Here is a 12,408-nt window from a genome sequence, read left to right on the forward strand (position 1 = left end):
AAATAAACTTCGTCAAAGGGAAAGAAAATACAAAGCAGAACTTCATTGTTTTTTGTGCACTGGGTCAAAAAAGGAGATTTTCCCTATTTCCCAATGATACTCTCCAGTGGGGACCACTGTTCATTTTCTTGGGTAAACTTCCAGGAATTCTCCCTCTATTTAAAAACACATCCTTATAATTTTATATTAGGAAAGAATCTCAAAATGCCATCTGATTTAAAGTTCTTGCTTCTAGTGAAAACTGTTGAAATAAAATTTTCTCTCTGACTGAATTTTATGGCATTTATGAAACATAAGCGAGGATTTTAAAAATAGGTTCAGGTTGCTACACTGTGGAGAAATATTCTGGGCTTAAAAATTTTTGCCCCCTGCCAACTGAGAAGACACAAAGACAAGTATTTGGGTCAAAGGAAACTTTAGCTTTACATATTTAAATAAGTCATGCCCTTTGTTCCACTAAACCCAAAAGTTTTAGTAGGCAATATTGCTTGATCATAGGACATGTAAGTCAGAACTCTGAGCCATCGTGTCACCTTTGATGCTGATTTAGTGAGACAAAGCCACCTAAGAACAGAATGGATGTCCTGCTTCTTACAGACATACAAACCGCTTTAGTTCATGCCTATTTGTTAACACTTCCATTCCTTTCTATTTTATAATTTCTTTGATGGAATGAAACATAGTTTTTAATTGCATCTTCTACTAAAGCAAAGCATTTCTCTAAGCAAAGTATTAGCTAGTCCAAACAGAATTTCAGTAGCTTCTTCCAAAGTAAGTGATGTCTTTACAAATTTAAATGCTTTCCTAACTCACTTAAAAACACATTTTATGTTTCTTTTTTTTAAGATTTTATTTTTCCTTTTTCTCCCCAAAGCCCCCCCGGTACATAGTTGTGTATTTTTAGTTGTGGGTCCTAGTTGTGGCATGTGGGACGCCACCTTAGCATGGCCTGATGAGCGGTGCCATTTCTACGCCCAGGATTCCAATCCTCGAAACCCTGGGCTGCCGAAGCGGAGTATGCAAACTTAACCACTCGGCCACGGGGCTGGCCCCACATTTCACGTTTTAAGGATTAAGCAGGTAAAGTGGGTTTCCTTGGAATTTTTTAATGTGTAAGGATATAACAATTCTTGTCAGTGTCTAAGAAGCTAGGAGATAGCATAGCACCATGGCAAAGCCTAGTATAGAACACTGATTTTCAAGGCAGATCTGTGTTTGAATCTCTGTCCCACCACTTGCTGTGGACCCCTAGGGAAGTTACTAAACTTCTGAATTTCATCTGTAAAAGGGAGTTAGTAAAACCCACATAATTGGGCAATTGAAACATTAAGTAAGATGACAATGTAAATTGCTTGTTATATTCTGCATAGTAAGCACTCAATAAACCAGAACAATTACTGCTACATTATTAAGGTTGGAATATTCTTAAAAACAGTTCTAGAACTTCTTGATGACTTCTAAAAGAATAGAATATCCCATATTTATTATAAATTTCTATTAGCATTATTGGATTTCAAACTTACCCAAAATAACTTACCCAAGATTAACATGTAGCATTTATTCTGCCACAGTGTTTTAAAACTGGGAAGCAGTTGACGATATGAAACAAAAAGATAACCTGCTTTCCATATTTTTAGCATTTATGAATTATGATATTACAAATACCATAAAAATAAATATAATAATACCTCTCTTGCCTGCCTCATTTGCTTATTGTAAGGATCAAATGGAATAATATATGTGAAATTGCTACATAAAATATCAAGTACCATCACATAAAGTATATCACAGTATCAACATTACAACTAGTAATTTTACCATTAGCTACTAATTCTTGTGCACTTACAATGTGCCACTGTTCCAAATGCTTTACATAGAGTCTTATTTAATCTTCACAGAATACTCATAAGGTAGATAGTATCCTCATTTTATAGTTGCAGATACAGAGAACAGTGCTAATTAAGGTTTGATTCCAGAACTCTGACTTCAAAGCTCACATTCTTAATCACTGTACTTCTCTGCTTCTTCTGATAATATACACGGGCTAGGAGATAGAACCTAAAACCCACGCAAAATTAAACCTAGAATTCTAGCTTGTTATTTTAGTAGTTTTTCTAGGCTATCAAATTATATGTTATCAAGTTATTTGAAAGTACGACTATCAGAAAGTAATTCTTTTTTTTTTTTTTTGAGGAAGATTAGCCCTGAGCTAACTGCTGCCAATCCTCCTCTTCTTTTGCTGAGGAAGACTGGCCCTGAGCTAACATCCGTGCCTATCGTCCTCTACTTTATATGTGGGACGCCTACCATAGCATGGCTTGCCAAGCAGTGCCATGTCCGCATCCGGGATCCGAACTGGCGAACCCCAGGCCGCTGAAGCAGATGTGCGCACTTAACCGCTGCACTACCGGGCTGGCCCGAAAGTAATTCGTTTTTAAAGCTCATATGGATAACCATTATTCGTGCTCTTTCAGAAATGCCTTATGCTTAAAAACTACAGTACAGAAGTTTCTATATTTTATCTAATTCTCTATGTGCTGCTTGAGAGAGAAAAAAAATGTATTGGTAAGACTATGGGTCTGAAAACAAAAAAGAAGTTCTGTGACGTGATACCTACTTCTCAAATTAAGTTTCATATAAGCTGAGAGTTTGACAGCAGAATATTTCCGTCACGAACTTTACATACATCTAAAATGACAACGGCCTTAGGGACACTTGTACATTCAAATATGGAAAGAAAAAAACCTGTTTTCAAATGCTAGCAGCAGACTTAATAAAAAGCCTAGTGTGCCGCATGAAATAGAGCACGAGCAGAAAGAGAATGTCAATAACGGACAAGCTGTAAACGCCATCTTTACTTGTGTGGTAATGTTCCAACAATAGCATATATTCAAATTAAACCACTGTCTATTTACCCAAGTTTATTTTTTAAAAGCAAAGTGAAATGCATTAAAAAAATAGACTTTACCTCCTTCTCTTTGAACTATGTGATAGAGGTGGACATTGTGTAGAATACACTCCAGATCGTGGTCTGTATAGCCTTTGTCATGCATGTCATCCACTGAATCAGGATAAATGACTTGATCTCGAAGACTTCCAAGAGACATGTATGGCCTGCAAAACACCAAGCACATGAGGATGCTGGGACAAAGCCATTTCAGTTTACTCAGTGTGACATCATGATGCTCTGAAAACTCCAGAGCTGACCTTAAATACCATATTTCTAGGATTATATTTATTATCTGGTGATGAGTATTTCTCTCTCCAGCATGACAGGAAAATACACTATGTTCATTTAAAAATTTATTGAGACACAGCCACACAAAAAGTTTCTACAAGAAATAGTTGGGTATTTTCAGCACAGAAATACATACTTGTTTTATTGTATTTTATAAACATTGCTTCTCTATTTTGTCTAAAATTATTTGGGTTAAATATTACAAAATTTCAGGTTTTGACCCAGCAATGCGAACAAACAAAACTTAAAAAAAAAAGCCATTCATAATAAGAGAAATGCAAATTAAAACTATACTGAGTTTCTTAACAGATTGACAAAAGTTCAAAAGCTTGACAACTCATTCATCTGGCAAGCCTTTGGAGAAACAGGTGACTCTCATACAACAGTGAAAATGCAAAATGGTACAACCCTTTGGAGGGGATTGGGCAAACACCTATCATTTGGTCTCTGACCCACTTCTAGGAACTTTTACTCTGAAGATATACTCCCAAAAATAACACCACCAACAAAAAAGTGTGTAACGTTATCCCTTTCAGCATTATTTGTAATGGCAAAATATTGAAAACAATCTAAATACCTATACAAAGGAGACTAATTGAATAAACTACAGTACCTGCACTATGCAGATATAATAGAGCACGTGGAAGATCTCTATGAATTGATATAGAGTGATTTCCATAATATAATGTTAAGTTGAAAAGCAGAGTACAAAAGTAGATGTATGGCAGGATTTCTCAACAGCTGCATTATGGATACATTGAATCAGATAATTATTTGTTATTGAGGGCTATCCTTTGTATTCTAGGATGTTCTACAGCCAACCTGGTCTCTATCCACTAGATGCAAGTAGCATCCACTACAGTAGTGACCCCCCCCTGCCAAAAAAGTCTCCAGATATTGTCCCCAGGGGGACAAAACCATCTCCACTTGAGAACTACTGATATATAATATACTATCTTTATGTAAAATGAAAGCAAAATAAGAAAATATAGTTTTATTCACTTATATTTATAAAAGGAAACACAGGGAGGGTAAATCAGAAACTAATGGAATTGGTTACCTACAGGAGATGGGAGAAACAAGACAGAATGAAGAGGGGAGGGAGTGACCTCTCTAAGTATCCTTTCTAAATAGTTTTTCATTTCAGAATCATGTCGAAGTGTAATTATTAAAAAAAATATAAAATTAGACCAATAAGGATGAAGGGAAAAAACTCTAACACAGAATACAAACAGAAACAAACGAACTGAATAGTATATCAAATGAATAACATAACCACACAGAAGAGGGAGGAGGAACTGATCCAAGTAGCTTTGGAATTTGGCCACATAATTTCAGTTGAAGACAAAAAGAACCACATAGAAACGTTGAACCTTATTTGGCAAGTTTCTTGTTGGTAATGATATATAGGTGTAGCAATTCTGAAACTATTTTATGTATGTTGTAGGATTGACCAAATAAGCGGACATTTTGATAATGTTAGGAGCTAGGGTTCTCACTGTGGAAGGAAGATACAAATATGGGATGTGGGAAGGGAAGGAAAAAAACCTATAATGTTTAATTTGAATTAGAATATCAGTTTGAATTTATGATCTTTTTTTTAAATAAAAAAATTTATTTCTAGCTCTGTCTAGAAATAGAAAAAGCTATTCTAGCTCTATCTACATTTGGTGCATCCTCACATTATCATGTGAGAAGGAAATACCACTTAGGTAGTATAGCGCGTTGAATTGTGGACCCAAAAAGACAAGCCCAAGTCCTAATCCCTGGGACCTGTGAATGTGACCCTATTTGGAATAAGGGTCTTTGCAGATGTAATTAAGTTAAGGACCTCAAGATGAGATCATCTTGGACTACCAGATGGGCCCTAAATCCAGTAAGTGCCATTATAAGAAGAGGAGAGACACGGGGAAGAAAGTCATGTGAAGATGGAGGGAGAGATTGGAGCTATGTTCTCACAGGCCACAGAACTCCTAGCCTCACCAGAAGCTGGAAGAGGCAAGAAAAGATTCTCCCCTAGAGCTTTCAGAAGAAGCGTGGCCCTGCTGACACCTTGATTTTGGACTCTTGGCCTCCAGAACTGTGAAAAAACAAATTTCTGTTGTTTTAAACCACCAAAGTTTTGGTTACAGCAGCTCTTGGAAACTAATATAGGTAAGGTTCTTGCAAAAAATGGTAAAAAATCATATCAGGAGGAAATCATATCTTGCAAAAAATGGGTAACAAATCATATCAGGAGGAAACTATCAGACAAACAAATTGAGGAACTTTCTTTAAAAATACAACAATAACTGTACTCTTTACAAATATCAATGTCATAAAAAACAAAGAAAGGCTGAGAAACACTTTCAGGTTAAAAAACTAGAGTGACATGGCAACTAAAATGCAATGTATGATGCTGGCTAGGGAAAAACAAGTTACTGTAAAGAGCAGTATTTTGACAACTGGCAAAATTTCAATATGGAAAGTGTTTAGGTAATAATATTATATCAATGTTAATTTTCATGAATTTGATCATGTACTGTGGTTATGTTAGAGAATATCCTTGCTCTTTGAAAATATATCCTAAAGTAGTTAGGAGTGAAGATTTTGTGATTACTGCAACTTACTTAAAAAAAATAAGGGATGTGTGTGTATAGGGGCGTGTGTGTGTGTGTGTGTGTGGAGAGAGAGAGAGATGAAAGTTTTAAATACAAAATATGTTTTGTAGGTCAATTGTTTACCTATTTTCCCATAATATGAAAATGAGTTAGTGGAAAGACAGCACACGGTTACTTTATAACAGATTTAACTAATATTTGAAAATCAAAATATTCATATTTTAATTAGACATATATTCATACAATAAGATTTTTCAATGGAGTCTTTGAAAACATAAGGAAGCTCTGGTTATATTTTTAAAATTGAGATATAATTCACATTTCATAAAATTTACCTTTTTAAAATGTACAATTCAGTGATTTTTAGTATTTTCACAAGCTCATGCAACCATTACCACTATCTAACTCTAGAATATTTTCTTTACCTCAAAAAGACACTCCATACCCAATAGCAGACACTCCCCATTCTTCCCTCTTCCCAGCCTCTGGCAACCACCAATCTCCTTTCTGTCTCTGTAGATTTGTCTGTTCTGGACATTTCATACACATGGAATCATGCAATATGTGGTCTTTTGTGACAGCCTTCTTTCAGTTAGCATAACGTTTTCAGCTTCATTCATGCTGTAGCATGTAACAGAATTTCATTCCTCTTATGGTTCTATAACATTCCATAGTATGGGTATACCACATTTTGTTAATTCATTCATCAGTTGATGGGTGTTTCCCTTTTATCCACTATTTGGCTGTTATGAATAGTGGGCATCCACCTAGGAGTGGGATTGCTTATGAAACGGGCATAGGATAACTGTTTCACTTTTTGAGGAACTGCCCAGCTATTTTCCAAAGTGGCTGCACCATTTCTGGTCATATTTCTCCTACGATAACCCTATGTCTTCCCCTCCTCCCCTCTTCTTTATCTTTCCCTCTCCAGTCTAACCATATATATTTTTAAAAAATAGAATTAGGACACGCAGTTATTTGTTTATTTACATCACCTTAAGCATTCATATAATGTGACAATATCTTAAATTAATATCTGGTAATAATAATAGCAGCATAAAATAGAAATTGGCCACCAGAGCCAATGAACAGTTTTTCAATAGGTACTCTGAGATGACTTAGAAGAAATACAAAGAAACCTTAGGAGACAGCACTTTCGCTGCTTTCCAAAGTGATGCCAGTTCCAACTTAAGGTAAATCAGAAGCATAGATATCCTACCACCTTAGCATAAACCCCAGATACAGTTCGATGCACAGATCAGCCATGACACAACACATAACAATGATTAAAATACATCTGAACATTCATTTCACAAGTATTTCGATAGGATTCTACCATAAGACTTGATTAACTGGCAATATTTGATGAAATCATATTTTATATCCACCTTTCGGGAAAGATAGTACAGAGTCACAATGGCGATAATGAGTTTTGGAAACACAGTTCTGGGCTGGAATCCTGATTTCACCATTTATACTAGCAATGTGACACAACTGAGCTAGTGTTACCTCATTTGTAAAGTAACCTACTTTATTGTGCTTGTTATGAGGACTAAATGAAGCAGTGGGTTTTTATAAAGCTTAAATGAAGCAAGGTAGAGCACAACAGTGTACGCACATAGTAGGCATTCCATAAACTGTTATGGAAACAAAAAAGTGCACTTCTACTTAGGCTTAGTTTCACTACCTATGTGAAAAGGCAACACCTTAAAAAAGGGCAGATGCAAAACAATTTCTATTTAGCCAGCTAAGAGACTCACGGTTTTATATCCCACAGCAAATTTTTATTCTCAACATAGTTAATAAATAAGTACCTAATTATATAGATTTTAGAAATTATCTTCTGTTAAACACTCAAGAAAGTATTTTTTTTTCTTTTCATTCTCTCTTTTCTTTTTTTTTTTTTGGAGAAAGATTAGGCCTGAGCTAACTGCTGCCAATCCTCCTCTTTTTGCTGAGGAAGGCTGGCGCTGAGCTAACATCCGTGCCCATCTTCCTCTACTTTATATGTGGGACACCTTCCACAGCATGGCTTGCCAAGCGGTGCCATATCCACACCTGGGATCCGAACTGGCGAACCCCAGGCTGCCAAAGCGGAACGTGCACACTTAACCGCTGCGCCACCGGGCTGGCCCCTCAAGAAATTATCTTCTTTTAGTAACTGGAGCACCAATTATTTCACTGGAGCAATTTACATCAAAAGTATCAATATTCATAAGGCAGCCAAATGCTTTCTTTGTAAGAGGAGTTTGGAGGAGCAAAACTTTACGACTTCTTTAAAAGCTTAATTTAATATTTATAATTTCTTTAGGTCTTTTGAAATCTGTCAGTTCTCTTTGATGAACAGATATGGAAATTTATCTTGTAAGGGCTTTTAAGTATAAGGCAAAGCAAAATAATCAAATTATATTTTTGCAATGCTTAATTTCTTATTGAGCTTATAAATCTAATAACGTTTTGAATATGCACTCTTGAAAGTAAAGAAGAGGGGTTGACCCCGTGGCCGAGTGGTTAAGTTCGTGTGCTCTGCTTCAGTGGCTGGGTTTTGCCGGTTCGGATCCTGGGTGCAGACACGGCACCACTCATCGAGCCATGTTGGGGCAGCGTCCTGCATGCCACAACTAGAAGGACCCACAACTAAAAATACACAACTGTGTACCAGGGGGCTTTGGGGAGAAAAAGGAAAAATTTTAAATATCTTTAAAAAAAAAAAAGAAAGTAAAGAAGACAAAACACAACAAAACAAAAAAGAAAACATGGTTTGTAGCTATTAAGTGTTTTGGTTTTTGGGTTTTTTTTTTTAGGAAGATTAGCCTTGAGCTAACATCTGCCACCAATCCTCCCCTTTTTGCTGAGGAAGATTGGCTCCTTCCCCTTTTTGCTGAGGAAGATTGGCTCTGAGCTAACATACATGCCCATCTTCCTCTATTTTATATGTGGGATGCCTGCCACAGCATGGCTTGATAAGTGCAGTGCGTAGGTCTGCACCCAGGATCTGAACCGGCGAACCCTGGGCCGCCGAAGTGGAACATGCAAACTTAATGGCTGTGCCACTGGGCTGACCCCAGCTAGCGACTAAGTTTTTTAATTTAGTCATGATGAGATTTTAAATTAAACACGAAATCATAAACATTTTGTGATGCTAAGTGATCCACATAATTTGTGTCCACATACAAATGTGTCCACATAATTTGTTATTTGAGCTGTTACTCAAAATGATGTAATAAGATTATAAAAATTGCTACTTGGAAAATTTATGTGAAGGAAATCATGAAATTATACAAAAATATTTCATAAAATTATATATTCATCAAGAACTCAACAAATATTGCTTTATTAAAATTCCATTTTCTCTAAATTATCACTTTATGATCATATGAAATGGTAAAAATGACATATTCTATATGTGTTTAATGACATATATAGCAACTAAGGGTACTCTATTAGATTTTATTAATGTAATTCTTTAAAAGTATTATTATAAAGTTAAAATTACCACTGAATTCTCTGGAAAGGCTATACTAAGAAAATGTGGGATGCTGTTGAAACTTTTTTCAAAGCACAAGGAAGTGAAGGTCCCTATATCCAATGTTTATATGCTTGATTTGCATGTGATCCTTTTTCCAGCTCAAAGGCCTAGAATTTAACATTTTGAGCTAGCTCAAGTTCCTGTAGTCCTGCTAAAGTAGTACATAATTGATAAGCACTTAAAGCACCCTTTACTAAACTTTCCTTTCTAGATACATAGACCTACTGAGATTATCTTCTAAATATTTCAGGTGGATCAATTACCACGTCAGAATGTTATTAGCTTACTTGTTCTGGCGCATCAGAAAGGGGATCATGCAACATACTTAGTACAAGCAACAAATGAATTGTTTATAATTAGTAGCTATCAAAAAAGAAACACTAGTTAGTTTTAATTTACTTTCCCTAAGGAAAATCTAGAATCACCTTTATTTGTTGTGGAAAGATACTGGAATAAACCCATAGGTATCACATTATAATCTAAATAATTATCATTATTTAAACAATTATCATAGTTGTCTTTCTTTGTAATCTGGAATTCCTTCAAATGCATCTATATTTAAAACTCTTAATTATAATAGTAAAATTATTTGAGATCAAATACATTCCCAGAAATTATGGCTTTTTATAGTTAAATTACAAATGTCTTGGGGTACTTTTATAATTTGTATTATACTTCCCACTTTTCTGTTAATATTTAAATATCTGACAATTTATGATTGGGTAAAATGTATGGACATTTATTAGGGTTTATACTTGTACACTTTCATATTATTCTCTGTTTTTCTCTTTTTCTGCTTTTTCTCCCCAAATCGCCCCAGTACATAGTTGTATACTTTAGTTGTGGGTCCTTCTAGTTGTGGCATGTGGGATGCTGCCTCAGCGTGGCCTGATGAGTGGTGCTGTGTTCACGCCCAGAATCTGAACCAGTGAAACCCTGGGCTGCCGAAGCAGAGCGTGCGAACTTAACCACTTGGCCACAGGACTGGACCCATGTTTTTCTCTTTACTAGAGACAAAAGTAGAAAGAATGAGAAGGCATTTAGAAATGTTAGCTCTGTTTTTGTGCTTGGAGCCTCTGGAATGATCACCCAAAATGCTAAATATTTCATAGTCATCTAGAATTTAATTGGGAACAATATTGACAAAAATTTCACAGAAATATTAACTCCGTTTAAGGCATGAGATGTGTTAAGTTTAAGAATAACATACAGCTAAGTACTGCTGTCTTGCCATAGTAATAAGAAGTTAGCAGTCTGAACGCCATAAAATCTAGCTATTAATAATTCATATAAATGTACATGCTGGGACCAGTTATATCATCAGAGTTTTTCATGAACAGCAAGAACTAGATTTGAGTTCTCAATGCATAATAAATCATTCCTAGTATTCTTAAATTAAATTTATAGCAAAAAGAAGAAATACTCAACTGAAAAGAGATATTTACTATTACTGAAATTGTATTTTTAGGCTATTTCTAGGTGCCAACACAGATGAACACACCTTCTTAAAAGCAGGGACTGTGTTTATTTCCAAGTAATAAGAATAATGTTAGTGGAATAATCAAAGTATTGCCAAGCTGATAAGAATGCAAACTTCTTAAAAGTCAACTTTGTTAAGAGTATTTATCATTACATTAGATTGCTGTATGAAATTCCTCTTGACGTTTTGACCTACAAAATTACAATTCCATATGGTTTAACCTAATTCACTCATAAAATGAGGAAAACTGTTACATGCAATGGAAGATTTTTTTATTAATATTTTTATAATTTAGCCTACAGAAGAGTTAAATATGAAAAAAATGTATCTTTAACACTTTTCCAAGCAATAGAAAGCTACGGGAAATCACGTTTAAATTTTTGGCTCCCTGTAAGAGATTTTTAAAAACTGAACTGTACCAATTACTACACAAGAGGTACCAAAATGTATAATTTACAATTCTGTCAGACCAAACTTATTTATATATAAAGTTTACTTGCTCTGAGTTGAAGAGTCAGAAAGCAAAGGAACAGAAGTGAACTAGCTACAGCAATACTACTGAGCCTTCTATTTCTTTTAAAAAGGACATGTCAAGTGACAAATATTTATCTCCAACATAAAGAGGATTATGTGACATATCTAGTACAAGCAAGGCAATAGTTTTCTCCCTAATTAGTATAAGGAGTCAGACTGATTTGGCAGTAGAAAGCAAATCTGTGGAGATGTTGATTTATTCCTTTATTCAATCATTCCCTGGATGTTCATTGCACAGTTACGATACGTCAATAGGCATTCTATAGATTTAGTAGGATGCCACCAGTGCCACACAGAGACATGAAGATGATCTTTCTAGCTTACATTCTATAAATTTTTGTTCAATGGTGACTCACATGGGCAAAGTCAGTTCCAGTAACAACTTCCACTCCCCAAGCCCAGATTTGTCTAATTTGGGGGCAGCAAGACCAGTGTATGTGCAACCAATTAGGCTTCATGACAAGAACTGGATTAAGCCATGTCACATTCTTCCTTTATTCCAGTGGCCCCTTCAGACAAATATTCCACTCAGGCAATGGCCTGGCTAGCCTCCATCTTACTTAGATAAACACACTCCTTGTCCTCAAGAGGCTCTCCCTATCTGTGCTTGGGCACCTAGAGATTCATTAAGAATCAAAAAGTCCAAAAGCCAGAGACCCAGAGGACAACAGTGATCAAGATATTTAAACTAGCATTCTTTCATGTTCTTACTTAGGTCCTTTTCCAGACCACATCCTCATTTTTCAATCTGAGTTCTAAGACAAAAAGTAGAAAAGCAAGGATCTCAGTGAAATTACTTCACTGACTAAGAGTACCTTCTTTTTTGTGGAGAAAGGAGGCAAATTAGGTCTCTAACCTCCCTCCTGATCTCATGTCCTTCCTGGTTCTTTAATAGTAATTATCTAGTTTTATATATGTGGATTAAACAATGTTGCTATATTTCATAGAGTTCTCCTATCCCCTCCAGAGAGGAATCTTGGATTTGGAAGGCATTATTATGGAAACAATCAAAAAAGAAGTTCATGTT

At 35.5% G+C, this 12,408-nt stretch overlaps 1 protein-coding gene across 3 annotated transcripts in view; it reads right to left on the minus strand.

The window, feature by feature from the left end:
- ABCD2 (ATP binding cassette subfamily D member 2) overlaps window positions 1-12,408 on the minus strand; it is a 53,277-nt gene that overhangs the window by 14,698 nt on the left and 26,171 nt on the right. For all 3 annotated transcript variants that reach the window (XM_044775330.2, XM_070494477.1, XM_070494475.1), the window contains one exon: window positions 2,969-3,114. In XM_044775330.2, the coding sequence (XP_044631265.2) occupies window positions 2,969-3,114 (146 nt within the window). The remainder of the gene's footprint in view (window positions 1-2,968; window positions 3,115-12,408) is intronic.

The sequence above is a fragment of the Equus asinus genome, chromosome 22, assembly GCF_041296235.1.
Source record: "Equus asinus isolate D_3611 breed Donkey chromosome 22, EquAss-T2T_v2, whole genome shotgun sequence".
NCBI classification, from domain to species: domain Eukaryota; kingdom Metazoa; phylum Chordata; class Mammalia; order Perissodactyla; family Equidae; genus Equus; species Equus asinus.